Source organism: Camelus ferus, chromosome 3, assembly GCF_009834535.1.
Source record: "Camelus ferus isolate YT-003-E chromosome 3, BCGSAC_Cfer_1.0, whole genome shotgun sequence".
NCBI lineage: Eukaryota > Metazoa > Chordata > Mammalia > Artiodactyla > Camelidae > Camelus > Camelus ferus.
This window is the reverse complement of record NC_045698.1, coordinates 42963631-42982538: the sequence shown is the minus strand read 5'-3', so window position 1 is coordinate 42982538 and position 18908 is coordinate 42963631. Positions and strand designations below refer to the sequence as shown.

The following is an 18908-nucleotide window of genomic DNA, read 5'->3' as shown; positions in this document are numbered from 1 at the left end:
TATTTGAAATGCACTCTTTATTGCTTCATCTCTCCAGCAAGCTTTTACAACACGGGATTTTTAATAATAAGCAATATCGCTTTGTGTCGTATCCATTGTTTTTTCTTGAACGATATCATCAGCTACATAGAATGTTTCATTTATTGAATTTGATGCTGCATTTGAATTGAAGACTTTGGTTTTTCTGTTTGAGTTGCCTGCAGATACACAAAACAAAATGAAATTAATTATTTGAAATTATGACATCAAATTTTATGTTAAAATTTGTTCCTAAAAGATAAAATATGATGTCCTGAAAACACTGTGGATGAGTGAGAATTGAATCATTTCAAAGTTGCTTTTGAGCATTTCCTCCTGAAAGTCAAACAGAAGTCAGGATATCATTTCATGCTTACCTTTTTTCACACTTCCATGGAAGAAACTATACATTTGATAAGAAGGTTACAGTTTCTGTGTTGCTTAATAAAAATGTGACTGTCCCTATGCACAAAGTGAATGAAACTAAAGTCAATCGTAATAATTTGCAACAATCTTAAGGCTTTGCCATTATAATCAATTTAGATGTAACTTCAAAAGAGCATATTTGTTCCACCACCCCATTCACTCATTCTATATTAATGAGTCCAAAATGCACAGGGGAAAAGGAATGTGAATCCTTGCTCATCAGAAGGTAGACTAACAAGCTCATAGCAAAGAAACAGACTATTACTGAATGGTGTTAGAAAAATTAGGTGTGAAAATAATATATTTCACCAATATATACATATTTAAATATATTTGAATAATATATAAATATGTAAATATAGTGCAAGAAATCATAAATGTTACTAATAAACTCCTGTTGCTAAGTCCACAGTCCAGCTCACAATCCACACCTTACTTGGCCTGTCAGAGGCCTGTCTTCCCTTGGCTTCTGGGATGCCACCCTTCCTCGATTCACCATCTCTCTTTCTTGGTCTCTCTCTTGTTGGTCCCTTTTCCTCTCCTGGGCATTTTAGGCTTAGGAGTGCCTGAGGGCTCAGTCATTAGTTCTTGTCGCTGGCTCTCTCCCTAATTATCTCATTTGTCCTACAGTTTTTAATACCATCTCTGTGCTGATGACTCCCAGATGCATATCTCTGACCCACATTCTCCTAAACTCCAGGTTCAACTTCCTAGTTGCCATCTCCACTGTGATATCTAATAGACATCTCCAACTTTGTCCAATACTGATATTTGGATCATTCCCAGAAAAAAAAAAAAAAAGCCTACTCATACCACTCTAGGCCCCACATTTTAAACAAGATATTTTTAATATTAGCCCAGAGAACAATACCATGCATTTTTCAGTCCTATAGGCAAGATCTCGGAGCTGTAGTGAGATCCTTCACAACGGATAAATAATATTGCCTGTTGAGTGCTGATGATGGGAGTGTAAACTAGTACACTTATTTTAAGTCTGAAGTGTTCCTACCTTGTGATTTTAACATGAAGTACCAAGGAAACCATACAAGGTGAGATCTAAAATGTATATATAAAAATACTTGCTGGTTATTTCAATATCAAAAAATGTGAGTACCTTTCATATTTTTAATAAGGAAACTGCTAAATTATCATGCATCAAGTATCATGCAGCCATTTAATTTGAAAAAGTGGTTTCCAAGAAATTTTTAATTATGTTCAAAGTGCTCAGAATACAATGTTAAGTGGGAAAGGATGCAAAACTATCAGCAGTACAATCATAGCTGATACTGATACAGCACTTCCTCACAGCACTTACTGTCAGCTTCTCTCTGCTTAAAATCCTTTAGGAGCAAATCTGAATTTCTTGGTTAGGCTGAGGATCAGCCCTACTTCCCTCTCCCGGCTCAGCTCACCGCCATCCCCCCGTCATACTGAAACCCTGACAGGCTCCCCACACGTGCCCTGCTCTCTCTCGCTGGCTTTCTCTCTCTGCCCTAAACCTTTGCACACTTCCAGCTGCCTAACTCTCTAATCTTCTTTGTTTGAATAATGCTTACCTGTCCTTTAGGTTTTAGAAAATCTCCAAACCTACCAAAGGGGAAGGGGGACGCACTGGCCAAGAGGTTCCACTATTAGAAGTAGCTTTCCTCTACTTTTTAACATCTAGTCTATCTTCATTATAATTTTTCCACTTCTTTTTATTAGGTAAGTCTAAGCCTCACCTTTAAGTGTGTTCATACTGCCTGGCTTTGCCCATTTGTAAGTAATCATATAGGCTGCTTTCCAGGCCAGTCAGGACATCCCCCACTACAGGTTGATTTCATAGATCAACACTCAAAGGGCAATTATTATTTACAAGTTGGGAAGGGCAATGTCTCACTACTGCTCCCAGATCTTACCCATAGGACTGAAATATGTGTTGTTTGTTCTCTGGGCTAATGTTAAAAATATGTTTTAAATGTAGGGCCTAGATCAGTACAATACATGGCTTTATTTCATTACTTGTCTTCTAAGCTTTTGGTAAAATAATGTTCTACTTCTAAACATTCACTCATAATGTTTCAACCATATAGTTTGAGTTTGAAAAGTTAATTTGCTGTAAGCACAACATTTTCTAGCCTGACAAGTAGCCCTTTGCCCAATCAGCAAGCAAAACTGTTTAAGATAAATGCAGTAGGAAAAGATGGCATGAAAATTTGATGATCTGATAAATTCTTGACTGTTATTTGCAAAGCAAACTTTAAGAAATACAGTAGATTCAAATTCAACTGCTAAATAAGGAGTGGAATATATACATGGGGGCCTTGAAACCATCTTCCTTATATAGCATTTGAAAAAAATGTAGGTTTATTTTTACTTGTTTAGCATTGTTTTTACTCTTCAGTCTCATAGCAGGTAAAGGTAAAAGATCAAGAATTTAAGATACAAATTAATTTCATATTATCTGGATGCAATTTGTATCTTATATAAGCACTTCTTTTTTTTTTTTTTTAATTGAAGTATAGTTGATTTATAATATATTAGTTCCAGGCCATACAACATAGTGATTCAATATTTTTATAGATTATACTCCGTTTAAACTTACTATAAAATATTAGCTATATACCCTGTACTGTACAATGCATCTTTGTATCTTATTTATTTTATACATAATAGTTTATGCCTCTTAATCCCCTACCCCTATCTTGCCCCTCCAACATTTCCTTAAACATCTAAAATTTTAACATTTTATTCAAATTCCTCGAAGTCTGAAGACATCATGTTGGCTGATTCAAATCTGTCATGTTTACTAAGCTTTGTACATATTTAAATTTATAATATTCTAATGAGAGTTTCAAGGTAGTGTTTCTACCTCATCACATACAGAGTTTTTTGTTTTGTCTTTTTTTAATGGAAATTAAACTCAAGAGGTTACTTCCTAACTTAGTTTGGGGTTCTCTCAAAGAACCCCTTGGCCTGGGGTTCTCTCCATTCTGATAGCTCCAATTTCTACCGTGTATTTTTCTGTCAACAACTGAAAGAGTTTATCTAACCTGTCTGCTGCCTTTTGAGATGTACAGGCTCACAAAACACATTCCAGTATTACAGATTTTCCTTCATCTAAGACTTACAAACTCCCCTACTCCCCAGCCACACGACTGAGAAAAGATTTGATATAAACAGTACACTGCCGTCACTTGAAGCAGGAGCTCTGATTAGCAAGTTAACATCCTGGTGTTCACTCTCTCTCTCCCTGCAGCTGATGAAAATCCAAAGATGCTTTCAATATATATGTCTCTGGTAAGTTAGAATAGTTGGACACGTTATGGAAAAACCAAGTGCAGCAAGTGGGTCTGCACTGCCGTGGCATCAGAGTCCCACTAACTGCATCCCTTTGGAATGATTTTAAAAGAGAAAAGAGGAAAAATCTCAGCAACCTCAGCCTCTCCTAATTTTCCTTTAATAAACAGAAACTAACTTCTTAACCAGCAACGTAGAGATAAAACCAGCTGCCTCTTCTGTCACAAGGTTAAACCATGGATCCAATTTTAAGTAAGAAATGTGTAATACTACTGAGCTCTCAAGGGGTTTGTTACACATAGAGGGTTTTTCTTATTTAATTTCTCCTTTCCTTTACCCGGGAACAGACTGCAAAGAGCCAACAACACTGTGCTTTCCTGGGTGGACATTAGTAGCTCTTTCTGCTGCTTGCATTCCATTTTTCCCATTTTATTCTTTTTTTTTTTTTTGGTCTAGTCATGCTACGTAAATCTCAACCTTCTTTTAATCCTATACCTTTCAGACTGGCATTTAAATTAAAGCTTTGGCCTCTCCAAAATTGAAATCCAATTCACTAAACCAATCAAATTCACCCTTTAAAGCAAATTCATCAAACTCTTTCCACCTACCCTCATCACAAACTAGGCCAATATATTTTTTCTAATAATAGTTAAATTTTGCATTCATTTTCAGAACCATTCCTCAGGGATCCATTTATCCTATAACTCATCTTTGAACTCTGCTCTTGCCTGACATTTCAAAATATCAACAGAACGCTGGGGACGCTCGCTGCAGGACTTCGTCTCCTGGCTGGCAGGCAACAACGATAATCAAGCTTTTCTGCTATTATCTGCCTGGGTCTTCCCAGCCTCTGCATCACCATTTTGCAGTCCTACAGCCGTTCCAAGGACTAGTAAGCTAGCTCGATTTATTATTTAGTAGAAAAGCTACACACCCCACTCATCCTGCATTTCCTTCTAGTGGAGGCACAAAATCTTCCATTTGCACCCTAAAAAAGTGTTTTTTATTTACAAGGGGACATTCTCCCATCAAATTCAATACGATGCACAGGACAGGATCTGAGGTAAATGGTGACGTGAGCAAAACTTGCCCAGTGACCTACTGATCAAGCGACCTCCCCTTCTTCCATGCCCTGCCTCCCCCTTGAGAATATATAAGTATCTTATGTAAATACAGCTAAAAATTCATTGTGAAAGTTAGAATCTTAGACTTGCCCTTTTGCTTTGCCCATCAATCAATGAATGAAGACAGTTCTATCCAGAAATTTTATTAAAAAAAATCTATTTTTGTCCACAGTTGGACCTTTTTTCTTTTCTGCGTTGTTAAATTCTTTCAACCATAGATGACTAACATATCTCACAAAAGAATTTAGCTGATATTTTAAATCCTTTAAATGAATTTTCATAATGAGAGACTGGCTACTGTTTTGCTTATTGGCTCCAACACTGGCTAGCATCGCCTAACCCTGCACCCCGAGGAGGAGACTCACAGATGCTAAAAGGAGCAGTGGCTCTGCTGAGCAAGTTGACTTCCTACATTCTAGGAACAAAAAAAGTCACAGGAAATTCCAGACTCATTAGAGAAAGGCCTAATGTAGAAAGGTCCCTTTAGGAGACACAAGTGGCTTTTTCTGCCGTTGAGTTCAAATTATTCCATCTCAGCTAAGATCTCAGTGAGTTCTTAAAGCTATTCTGAAACAAAGAATAGCATTAACAATTAATTTGGCAGCATAATTAGTAAGTGTTTTGAGCAGAGTTTGGTTGAATTGGTGTTAACGCCACTAAGAAAAATAGCTCCTAAAGTTATTTGTAAATTTAGTACAAAATCCATCAAAATACCCCTTGATTTTGAAAAATTGGACAATATGATTCAAAAGTTTATTTGGAATACCAAATGTTACAAAGGTAGCCAAGAAACTTTGGGGAAAAAAGCATAATGGGAAGGGAGAGAAAGTCTTGCCTAATCAGATATTAAAATAAACTCTATAGCTACAATAATTTTTAAAGTATTTTACTACCTGAAGAATAAACATACTGATAAATTTAACAGAACAGAAAGTCTAAAAACAGATCCTAGGATATATAAGAATTTAGTTTATGACAAAGGTGACATTTTAAATTGGCAAAAGAAAAAACATAAATTGTCCAAAAAATACTTGAACAATTGTCTCATTATTTGTAAAATAAAAATAAAGGCAGATCCCTACCTCAACACAAAAATAAAAATTCTAGGACTATTAATGATTTAAATTAAAATAAGAATTACTGTATTAGAAGAAAATATAGGTGAATATCATTATAGCTTAGAGGGAGGTAAGAACTTTCTAAGCATGAAACTAAAGGGAGAAATTACACAAAGAGAAATGTCAGTTGAAAAAACGTTACACATAAAATTAAAAAGGAAACAACTATGAAAAAACATTTGCAATATATGCGGGAAAAACTTGAGTTACTGTATGGGAAGTTCTCATGAAGTAATGAAAAATGAACACCCCTATAGAAAAAATGTATATAAGATACAAGCACCAATATGCCACAAAAGAAACAATGACAAAAACACTTAAAATGTCCACTCTCGCTCCTAATTAAGATAAATTAAAAATAAAACACCATGTTGTTTCTCTCAATGAAATTAGTGAAATATGTATCTTTTGAAATAAAAATACCCATGACATAATTATTTTCTGGAGGACATGAGCAACTTGTAGCCAAAGCCTTTAATATGTGCCAATCCTTCGGTCAGCAATTCCACTCCTAGGGATTTATGCTAAAAAAAAAAAAACTTAGATGTTCAATGCACATGTGTAATGGAAAAAATGGAAGCTAGTTCAAAGTCAATCACTCAATAAAATAGAATATACCCAGACTTGGTTTCTAAACACCAATCCCAACTAAAATGAATTAAACTTTTTGGAGAAATGGCAGATTTCAGGGCTGGAACAGGAAAAGTACAAGATGCCCTAGAACATTTTGTGACTGAAAGCAAAAAAATGCTCAGAAAAGGATGGACACATTTCAAAAGGACACAGGACCCAATTTGAAGCGGCTCCCAGAGGCCAAATCTGAGATAATTTAAGGGCCCAAATAATGACAGTAGTAGAATAAAGAATGATTCCATACTGATATTAGTAAATAAATGAATAGGTAAATAGAGGAAAAGGAAAAGTCTTCCTTGTAGTAGAGTAACAACTAATATACAGAGAAGGTTAGAAAATTGCCATTTTTACAACTATCATAATAATAATTCTGAAATTATTTTGAATTTTGAATGAAAATAGTCAGCCAGAACCATCAATGGTTGGGTGAAAGTCTGAGGAGGAACAGGATATTTTCATACCTCCCAACATATTACTTAGTGATGACAAAAGGAAAAATAGTGACTTTACGATGGATTAATCCAACAAATACAACCTTAACCAAAGAATCCAAGTTAACATCGTACCTGGACAACCCAATATTATGTGCTTCTTGATATGATGTCCTGAGAATATAACTAATGTGGTAGTCCTGTCAAAATGTATTTCTCTCCAATCATGAGAAAAAACATCAGACAAACTTAAATTGAGGGACACTGTACAATATAACTGGCTTTTACTTTCCCAAACTGTCAAGATCACCAAAGACAAAGTGAGGCTGAGGATTAAAGAAAACTAAAGAAATATGACAACTCATTACAAGATGTAATTCTGGACAAGAGTCTAGATAAGAAAAAAATAGCTATTAAGGATATTGGCAAAACTTGAATATAAACTACAGATGATATAATATTACTGTATCAATGTTGTACTTCCTGACTTTGATAAATGTACTTTAATTATGTGAGGAAAAAAATCATTGTTCTTACGAAATATATGCTGAAATGTTATGGCATGTTATCTGCAAATTATTTTTGAAATGGTTCAGAAAATATACATCAAAAGAAAGTCAAGATGAAGAAAATGAGGCAAAATATTAATAATTAGTAAATCTGAGAAAAGGTATACAACCTTATACTTTTCTTGCAACTTTTCTGAAAGTGTGAACTTTGTCAAAATAAAAGAATAAAAAGTCATAGCACGCCATCAAGGTAATAAATAATGAAATCATAAAAAGTGATGACATAATGGAAAGGAATCTAAAAAATAATAATATATATGTATGTACAACCTAATCACTTCACTGTACACCTGAAACTAACACAACATTGTAAATCAACTATACTTCAATTAAAAAAAAAGAAAAAAGTGATGGCAAAGGAGTTTATTTACTGGCAAACAACAATGTCAGTATTGGTCAGTTTAAAAAAAAGCATGTTATAGGATTCATTTTTTCCCCATTTTGTCATATACATGTATCTATAGAGGCATAGAAAAACAATCAAGGAAGGATATTCACCATGGTGTTAATATCTGTTATCTCCATGTGATGGGATGATGGGTGAAGTTATTTGTTTGTTTTTCCATATTTTCTAATTTTCCTAAACCAAAAGTGAATTTTTAAAAAAGTTTTCTTTCTGGGGGTGTGAGGATGTCTTCTAAGAAGAAATATAGCAGACACTCTGAGCTTGTCTTGAATCTGCTTGCTTCCTCAGTATTCCATATATAACTTACATTTTCCTCTTAGACAACAGTGCCTTACTGCTGACTTGCTTAGCCTTTTCATTTAGATTGCCTGCCTTTGCAAAAGAGACCACCAAATAATAGACAATTGGAGCTATTATTCCTATACAACACCATTATTTCACTTGTGTCAAGCAGCTCTACCCTCTGCCCTTCTATTTCATCAATAATTCTACTTCTAAGAACCCTCTCCTCAATGTCTCACCCCTCTCACAACCCTAGCGGGTCAATGGATACTCAAAACCACAGAATGAATATCGTTTCTCTTCCTGGAGCATCAGTTTTACTCAGAAATGGAAAGGAGATGATGTTACCATTAGAGTTAAACAAGTCATTATATTAGCAATCAAATTTAAAATTCTCATAATTTAAAAAATACAATGGGCAAACTTAAATAATTTAAAGCTCACAAGGCAGGCCTTTCCACTATAACCCTTGAAATTCTAGAGGTACAAATTCCTTTCTTATCTACCTTCAAGGATTCTCCAATGGAAAAGTTTGAGAAGCAGGGACCTAAGACTTGCATCCCTTCAATTGTTCCCCTATTTATCATAAATGCTTCCACATCTGACGAAATGAGCACTCACCCCAAGAGTGTCGACTCAGAAAGATGCCCTTCACATAGCTATCTTCTTCTCAGAACTGTTTTGAGATACATGCATAACTCAAAACACAGAAGTTAAAAGGAAAAAAAAATGATTATGGGACACAGTTTAAGGACCAATCAATTGCTTAGCAATAGGGACCTCTACAAAGTGAGCCCTTGGAAGTAGCCCAGCCGCTACCAGAGACCTGGTGTTCTTGGGATCAACTTAAAACATACAAAACCTTAAATTGTATATATTAGAAATAATGAACCCTAATAGAATAAAGATACACAAAGGGAAAATCTTGGCAAAATAGTCTAAGGTTAGACTATTTTAGACTTAAACTATTGTTAAAAAAACAAAATTCAGCTGAGTGAATTTGAAGATGTAGTTGGCTTTATCCAACAGTTCAGTATCTCTCTCTTTTTTTTTTTTTAATTTTTAAAATTTTTGGTGTTGGGGAGGTTAGGTTTGTTTATTTATTTATTTATTTATTTATTTATTTATTTATTTATTTGGGGAGGTACTGGGGATTGAACACAGGCCCTTGTACATGCTAAGCATGGGCTCTATCATTTGAGCTATATTCTCTCCTTATCCAACAATTCATGAATTGGACAGCATCCAACATAGCAAGTAGAAAGGGGCCCTGAGAAGATGTATGAAATGGAAGGTTTTTATAGGCAGAGGGGCTAGAACAAGGAAGTCATAAACAAAAGAAAGGATATTTTCAGGCAGTCACCTTCCATTAGGGGAAGAGTGGGTGAGACTATGCTGCAGATCGCCTTGGTGCTAGTGTTCATCAGGAAATTCCAGACTAATAGGTTTAAAATTCCACTCCTGGGAGAGGCTGAAACTGCAGTTAGGTTAGGAATTAAGTTTTGGTTTGCTGACATGGGGCTTAGCACAACTGACTCCATTTGGGGCCTGTTGTTTCTTTAACACTGCTGTCATTTATAGAAATTTGTAAAAAGTCCAGTGCCTTAGGTCAGTTTTAGTAATGTGCCCCAAAACTCGTTCCCTTCAGGCCATTCAGATTGCCTGTAATGAAAAATGTCTCAATTCTAAAAATTAATCTAAAATAATCTGAAATAATTAAGAACAGATAGTTTTGAAAGAAAGGAGTGGAAACTGAAACCAATTTTCCTCTGATGTAATTTTACTTGCTTAATTATTATGCAAACATAATATTATGTTCCTAACCTTTAAGGCATTCCTTAAATGGAATAAAGACATGTTTTCTCAGTAGCTGGAACACTGGCATCTATCCCTAGGTGGAAGAATCACTGGAATGGAGAATGCATATTTAACAAGAGGTACAACAGTGGTTTTTAATTACCACTTCAAAGGGTCGCTTTCAAATATAAATCGTTTCCTCTTCCTATTCCAGTGACATTTGGATGATCTATTTTGTTTTCAGCTCTCTGCTATATCTGATTTGGTTAATATGAAACCAAGGGTCCAAAATCACCTAATTTGAAAGCAGCAGAAGGCAACGATCAGATAAAATCCTGCCTTACCAAGAGTAAGCACTCAGCAAAGATGTATTGAATTAATTTGCTGACTTGGTAAACATAATGTTTTTGAGAAGGGTAGAGCAGGGACATTTCATTGTAAGAAAGTAGCCTCATCTAACTACATAGGTGATGCATTAATGGATCTCCTTAGCTAAATGGCCGTAAGACTATAAGATTTGAGCCAACTACTTCTGTTGCTGGGTTTTCGGAGCCCACTTGAAATAAAATTTTGGAGTAGTCCCTGAGCTAACTCAGGAAAAAATAATCAACTTTTATTTAGCACAATGCATTGTTATAGAAGAGGAAATCAATGAATGTTTGATGACTGTAATAATGACAATGAACATGCTCCTTTGATCACCTATAATAGAGGCACACTGCTACTTCACTCCATTCAGTGAGTAAACATTTGTTAGGTGTGCTAGGCACTAGGGACACATAGTGAGCAAGCAAGACAAAAATTCCTACTTTCCTGGAACTTACTTTTCTAGTTGGAGTGGAGAAAAGTTGGACAATAGATAAGTGAAATATATTCATATATTAGTGGTAAGTGCTTTGGAGAAAAATAAAGCAGGAAGGAGGTATTTAAATGTTGAAGTTAAAAATGCAGGTAGGGTGACCAGGGAAGAACTCCCTGAGAAGGTGACTTTTAGTAAAGGTCTAGAGCAAGTGAAAGCGAGAGGAAAGCATTCCAGACAATGATGATGGCATGAGCAAAGGCCCTGAGCCAATAATTTCAAGGGCATCAGATGCAAGAAATAAAGGTGAAGAGGGCAGACCACAAAAACTCTGCCATATCTATTGAAAGAAATGGGGAGCAATTAGGGTTTTGAGTAGAGTAGAGACATGACCTGATTTAGGTTTTAATAGGCTCCCTCTGGCTTCTCTGTGGAGAGAAGACAGCAGGGGAGCAAGGACAGAGCTGGAAGAGGAGCTATTTGTTTTAAAAACGCAGTCTGGAGTTTGCGGTTTTAACAAGCTCCCTAAGTGATTCTTATGCACAATAAAATTTAAGAACTGAGATTTCAGATTATCTGAGCAATTGAGACAAAAATTGATTTTACTCTCTGATTATCTGATAATCACTAGTCCACTACTTCATTTTGCCTGGGAGAAACAGTTTGAGTCTTTGGATTAAACTCAGCGAATAACCTGTCAGTTCAGCCATGCCCTCTCCAAACAGTGCTTCAGAAAGCAAACTCCAAAGGGAGCTGGACTCCTGTGAGGTGACACAAGGTACCCTCTGAGAGAGACCTCCACCAAGAAGCAAACTAGAGCTAATGCAATCATGTGGTGGCGGTGCATTTGAGAAGGCTCCAGAGCATGTACTCCATAAATATGTTTCCGGATTCAGCAAAAATAGATAAAGCCTATGGAAAGGGAATTTTCTCAATTTTTAAAAAAATAAAGTTCTTCATTTTCTTTTTAAATGGAAGTTAGTGAGCATCTGTGTCTTATTATAAATATATAATATATATTCTAAATTTTTATTCAAATATATTAATATATATCAAAATAAAATTCATGATGACTACTTTTAAAATATACTAATAGAAATTTACATTCACAAAATATTTTAACAGTTCTGCGTGTTTCATAATGATAACACTTAGCACATATAACACTCATAAGTCAGATAACAGTGAGATTCAGTTCCAAAAACACACATAAACATTTCTACTTTATAGATGTGCTACACACACAAACTCAGGCACACACAGGCCCATCTATCTGAACTAGTTTGTGATCTAATCAAGAATAAAGACTGTCTTCTATTTATTTTTAAATTTCTTTTCTTATGCCTCCAAATTGCTTTATATACTTCCTCTGAATTCTGCACACCACAGGCACACAGATAAATGCTTAACTGACCATCAACTAACTGATCTAGAGCAATGCAACACTGAGAATTAACTATCAGATATTTTGTTCCTCTATTTATTTGACTTCTCCCGCTCCATCAAAAACAAAATTTCAAAATTCCAAGAAGCTACAACCTTTATAACTGAGAGACATATAAATAAAGTAGATTTGTTGGATCAATGTATTATTTTTCATGAGAAAATTTACATCCCACCGCTATTTTGACTTGGGCACAATTTCTCTGAAGTATTTCATCATTAAGGCCTTATTTAACGTGAATTTTTATAAAGACACATAATAAACTGAATTTTTAAGAAGCATTCATTGTTAACAGTACAATCTGTTTCCTAGGCACAGGTGATTACTTCGAATAGAGTACAGGTAATTGGTTACAAATAATGGATACTAATTACCTTCCTGAGGGGAAGCAGCCTCTAGATGTTGAAGTTTAAGGCCAGTGTCTAATCTTTGAGGCTTTGTGTACAGAAATAAGTAGCAAAGGACACAGACGCTGATAACAAAGGCAAGTAAAACCAGGGCAGCAACTCCCAGTCCAATCAGGGCTCCGACGCTGAGGAAAAGAAGCAAACAAAAAACCCACTGTGACTGTCACACAGACTGGCTTGCACACGAACTAAAGAAAAGGTTTAAATATTATTAATTCTTGCTTTAGTCATTCATAACCATACTTTTTTTTATAAATAACATACGATTGAAATCTACAGCTCACTCTCTACCATCAAATTCTTACTTTTTCTCTCTACATTTATATGTTAATGTTAGTATAGAATACCATGCAAATTCTTTTTTTTTTTTTTAATGGAGGTACTGGGGATTGAACCCAGGACCTTGTGCACGCTAGGCACGCACTCTACCACTGAGCCACCCACCCCCATGTAAATTCATATTACGGGTAGAAGGTCACATGATTCTCTAGGGATGGTTAAAAAATATCTCAAAGAAACCTCTATTATTAACAAATTTTAGGAGGAAAGACTGGGTTCACCAATAAAAGATGAATAGAAAGATAACTACTTCTGTAAAAGTAGGGAGATGTTTACCAGAAATGTAGAACTTTTCTTTTGGAGACATGTATGGGAGTTATCACGTATTAATACCCAAAACCACAACTATTACAAGAGAGAAGACAGTTTAATGAAAGGAAAGCAATGTTTATGAAACGTACATAAAGTTCATGTTCAATCTGAATTTTTCCTTTCTAAAAGAGCATAGCACCAATGGCTTCTAGCATTAAAGAAGACGTCCTTGTACTTTTCTCTAAAAATGCAATGTATATCTGATATTATTTGCTTTGCATTAAATTTGTAATAATTCTGACACAGTTATCTATAAGGCATTTGAGAAATAACATAGCTTTCATAAACCTGTAAACTTAATATTTTTAATGGGAAAAGAAGCTTGGAAAAAAGAAAATGATCTTGAAAGACTAATATGCAAACATACGTACTTTACTTTCATGAGTCCTATGTACGTGTGAATGTGTAAGGAGTGTAAGGACATATAATCAGATTTTAAGCCGCTCAAGAGCAGATACTTCTGTTGACTTTCCCATAGTGATGTGCACACTTAATAAAAGTGTTTAATAGAGTACTTAGCTTGTACTAAATGTTTCATAAATGACAGTAAATGATAATTGACTGGTGATTGATCCATTTGTAGTAATTGAAAAGTAATGACCATTGAAATGATCATTGAAAAGTAATGATCTTTTTTTTCATTCTCTTCCTGACTTGCCTTTCGACTTTCTGCTATTTCCCAGAGATTAGGGTCCTAACAAATTTTACATGTACCAAAAGGTTAGGAAGGGGAACTTGACCAGGGATGCTCAGTGTGTCAATGCTTTGGGAGGAAGAACAGAATTAAACGTGAGGGGCTAAGCTCATCCCACTTTTCCTTGGTTTTAGGAGACAGAGCCCCCTGGCAGTTTCAGAGATTGCCTCTTGAGACACAGACATGGAGTCAGACTTCAAAAGATTCTTGTGCTTGGTTTATTACTATCAGCCCAATTCTTCTAGCCCCCCACACACGTGAAGACTGGGCAGTTTTGTGTCCAGAGTCGGTATGTTGTTATACATTTAAACCGGCGTTTACCCTCACTTTGTGCTCTCTCTTCCAAGGGGTATACTCCTTGGCTCCGGCAACCCCTTTCATGCTTGCTTGCACCAAAGCTGACTTTTGTAGATCATTATGTGTCAGGGAAGGTTACAACTACACACCGACACATGGGAACGTAATCCTCTTAATTAATATTATCTGCTTCACAATGCAGCTAGGAGGCCAGACATTTGGAAAGAGTCCTGAAATGAGAACCTAGTAATTAAAAAATCCTTGAGGGGAAGGTATAGCTCAGTGGTAGAGTGCATGCTTAGCATGCACAAGGTCCTGGGTTCAATCCCCAGTACCTCCATTGTAAATAAAATAAATAAACAAACAAACTTAATTACCTCTGCTCTGCTATGAAAAAATTCTTCAAAGTGAAAAAGTAATTTATTCAATTTAAAAGTAAAATTGTCAACTTAATTAAATTCAATGTATATATTATGGGCTTTAAATGTACACAATTTAAAAAACACACCACGTGAGCTGAAGGAAAAGGCATGCTATTTCTTTCTGTTATAAAAATAGGTTCTTCATAATCCTGATGAACTGTTTCAATGTCACAGTTCTACTTTATAGAAATGTTGCTTTATGCATGCAAAACTCCAGATGAAGATGGAGCTCTGGGAGTCTCTTAAAATATTCATTTCAACAAATACTTACTGAATGAATGCATAGCCCTGCGCAATAGGCATTCTTTTCCTAGGTCCTGAAGAAGGGTAACAAAGGAAACCCTTAGAGGTTAGGGATTTAGAAAAAGAGAAGAGATGGGAGTGGACCAGACACAGAAAAGGGAGAATTATCCTTTCCTCACAGCACCATGGGGCGGTCTGCTTTTCAATCCCTGAGAAAGGGTCTGAAGCTGCCGTCACATTAACACCAGATCTCTCCTATTTAGCAACTTCATTTACCTGGAGGTTTTATACCTGTGCCTTTCTGCAGCAGCTACAGAATCCCAGAACAAATACGCTAGTGACTTTGGGGAGATGTTTCACAGTAGGACTATTTTAAATTAGGGGAGAGAGTAAAGAATGCAAGGGAATTGAAGCTCTGAATTTTTACCTCCCCATTGTGTTCTCAGAGCTCAATAACTAAGAAGAGACCCAGGTCTAACAGTGCCAAGTGATGCCATCAGTTGAAATGATTTTTCTATTTCCCAGGAACTGAGTGCACCACCTGAGTTGAATGAAGACCCCAGCCAGCTGTTCATTCCTTTGTGCCCTCACAAACCCAAGGGAGGGTTTCTATACTCTGCTGCTTGTCACTTGGGAACAATTCAGAATTCTGAGAATCCTAGGCACCTTTCCAATTGAGTTTGACTTAAGAGTAGCCAGTCTCATTTGGAGGCACTGCTACCATTATCAACACTTCCTAAGACTTAGAACTGGATTACTATGTTATTTTCCAAAACGTTAGATAATATGCCAGTGCAATTCAGACTGCTTCCCCAAATGATAAGGATAAGCTGTCATTCTTTTCTGAGATTTTGCCCTGTTTTGGCACAATACAACTTTGTCAGTTGAACTTGTTGGTAAGTAGGCACTCCTTTCGAGATTTTTTTTTTGAAGCTTGCAATGCATTAAAAAAAATTACTTTACTGCTCTAAGAAATAACATTTAAAGTAATTTGCTGTAGACTTGACATGTGTGCCAAATTCTGGACCATGCTAGGAGATTGGGAGGAATTAAAGTCTTCTTCTTAGCAGAGTCAATCCTCTCTCTCTCTCTCCCCCAGATATAAGCTAACTTGTTTACAAAAAATAGTTTCATATGGGGTGGCAGTTCTTTCCTACAATCGTCCCACCCCATGCGTTCTCCAGGCAAAATGAAAGAATCAAGTTCTAAGTTTGCCACCTCTTGCATTTGGGGGAACTGGAAGCACTTCACAATGAAAACATCTGCATAAACACAAATTGGAATAAGTAAAATTCCCATCATAGGGAAGAGAAGCAAGAAAGACACCACCTTACAAAGTCTCTTCACTTTCCAACAATGCTCAAAGAGCTGAGGTGTTGAGAAAGGGAGTGTCCTGGAAAGGTTCTACGTGTGTTGTAATTAGAGCAACTAAAACTCTCCCTCTCTGTGAGTCTCCAGTTCGGTCCAGGATCAGCGTGAGATCGGCTGAGAAGGGCAAATTGTTAAGCCCAGTCCTATGTGCGGCCCCCTCCTCCAACATCTTTTGTTTGTTTGTTTGTTTGTTGATATTTTAAAGAATACAGCCAAATCCTTCTTACTGGCAAAGAGGCTTAAAATACTCTGATCCTTGATTAACGCCCTAAAATGAGTCTCAAAGGAGCCCCCTTCTATTCAAATGTATCAACTGCCCAAACAAATCAAAAAGAGAAATCAAACCGTCTCCTTAAGTTACCTGCGTGTCTTCAGTCTCCGCCCGCAGAGCCCGCCGCCTGGGACGGATCCCTGAGGAGAGTGAAGAGCCGTGCGCTCCCGCCAGGCGGCCCTGCGTGCGCCCTGGGCGCAGAGCCGGCACTCCTCCCGCGCGCTCTTCGCCTGGGGTCCTGGGGCGGGTTCACACCTCTGGGGTCACCGCCCGACCCTCGCTGGACGAGGGTGGCACCGAGCGGGTCCTGGCTCCCGAGGGAGCTTCGGGCCGGGGGAGGTTTCTCTGCAGGCCCTCGCCTGCCCTCGGAGGTTCCTTTACTCCCGGAGGGACCCGACCTGGGAGGGTCGTGGGGACGCGGGCTACCTCCCTCCTCCCGGCGTGGCCCGGCTCGTCGCCTCCCCAGCCCCGGGCCGCCAGCCCCCAGCCCTGCCCACCTGAGGCTCCACATGTAGCTGTGCTTGTAGGGGAAGTAGCTGCCCGGCTCGCTGCAGCAGTATTTGAGGTCGGCGAAGCCGCAGCAGTAGAGGAGGGCGGCCGCGTCGCCGCGCCGGGGGCACTGGAAGGGCTCCACGAAGCTTTGGTTGAGGCTGTAGTAGCCGGAGCACACCCGGCTGGCCTGGCTCATCGCGCGCCGCTGAGGGCAGGGGAGCGCGAGGCCCCCGACCTGCCCCTGCTGCACGCCTCCCACCCCGCGCGCGCCCGCGGACCCCTCCTCCCGGGCTCCCCTCTTGCGATCCGGGGGCTGACTGCTTGGGCGCTCAGCCTCCACGCGCCTGTTCTGCCCGCTCTCCTCCGCAGTCCGCGTGGGGTCTGGTCACTTTACTCGCGCTTCTCCCTCTCGCTAGTGAGTGGTCCTTTTATCTGCCGATCTCCGGCCCTGTAGCTCTTGTCCCTCACCCTCGCTCCCCTCTCTGCACGTTCCTCTTGACTCCCCTACACTTTCCCTCTATTCCTGGAGCGGTCACCACTCCATGCCAGAAAGATTTCACATGAAGGAAAAAGGGAGGTATAGGACACATTTGCCATTTGGACCCATGCATCCGAAGTTATAATTCTGTCTACCGAGGGACAGGGCAGGTGGGTTCCAGGCAAACAGAGCAGGGCTGGCGGGGAGGAGGGGGGCGGGGAAGGCGCGTGGCGGGAAGCTTTACCCGCCACGGACCGTCGACCCTCGGAGCCGGGTGGTGGGCCGAACAAAACGCGCTGAACTACCGTTAACGGGCTGTTGAGACGTACCCCTTCTCTCTTGAAAAGCATGTGTGATACAATAAAATCTGCCAATTTAAATATCAAAAACAAGAACAAATTTTTCTCCAAAAACTAGCCGTACGTTCTGTATTCAGTTAAACAACCTGCAAAAGGAAGGAAAGGCAAGACAGGTAAAGAAGGTGAAGACTTTCTGCAGGGGCAGGGGGAAAGAGGAGGAGGCAAAGGAGGTAGAGAGAGAGAATTTCATCCTTTCTGAAGCGTTGTAGAAATTTATCTTGTCCCCTTTTTATTTGATATTCTCATTATAGTGATTCATTTGTTCACCAAGTTTTTAAAATAACAATAGTAATGGATGCTCATTGTAACAAATCAAACAATACTATGGTGTGTAAAGAAAAAAATGTTAATGGCCTTGTGATGGGAGAGGAGGCAACTGTAACATTCATAGAATTTCTGAGTTTGAGCGTTGTTCCCTCCTCTTCATTCTCTGCTGCTTTCCCTCAGGTGAGGGTTGATCAGATGCCAGAATCATGAATTTTTACCCTGTTGGGTGCTGGGTAATTTAGTATTCCCATAACTATTCTTGAGCTTTGTTCTGAGGTGCAGTTAAGTTACTTGAACACTCTTTCAGGTTTGATTTCGAGCTTCGTTAGGCGGGACCAGAGGACTTGAGAACTAAACTAATGATTCTCTTCTGAATATTCTACCAGGTATCTTGTGAATTACAAGGTTTACCATTCTGACTGGTGGAAACAAACTATTCTAGGCCTTGTAAGGGCTCCAAGAATATTCCCTCTGGCCCTTTTAGGTGGCTCTTATCCTAGATTCCAGTAGTTTCCTTATAGGCATATACTGATCACCGCTTAGCTGAAGACTCACAGATATCCTCCTATGATCCAGATCTTAAACTGTCTCTCTCTCTCTCTCTCTCTGCAGCTCTCTTCTCTCTGGTAG

The 18908-nt window shown here is 38.3% G+C and overlaps 1 protein-coding gene across 2 annotated transcripts; it reads right to left on the bottom strand.

Annotated features, from left to right (window-relative positions):
* Positions 1–2: 2 nt before the first annotated feature.
* SHISAL2B (shisa like 2B) lies at positions 3–17671 on the bottom strand. Of its 2 annotated transcripts, none has more exons than XM_032473024.1 (3): positions 17180–17671; positions 12701–12858; positions 3–197 (listed from the first exon to the last, which is right to left on the bottom strand). In XM_032473024.1, the coding sequence occupies exons 1-3, from the start codon at positions 17368–17370 to the stop codon at positions 61–63; spliced, it is 486 nt and encodes a 161-aa protein (XP_032328915.1). In that variant the 5' UTR covers positions 17371–17671; the 3' UTR covers positions 3–60. The 2 variants fall into 2 exon arrangements, with proteins under 2 accessions (XP_032328915.1, XP_032328925.1); XM_032473034.1 differs by lacking the exon at positions 3–197 and adding an exon at positions 16773–16920 and having other exon boundaries at positions 12723–12858.
* Between the last annotated feature and the right edge of the window lie 1237 nt (positions 17672–18908).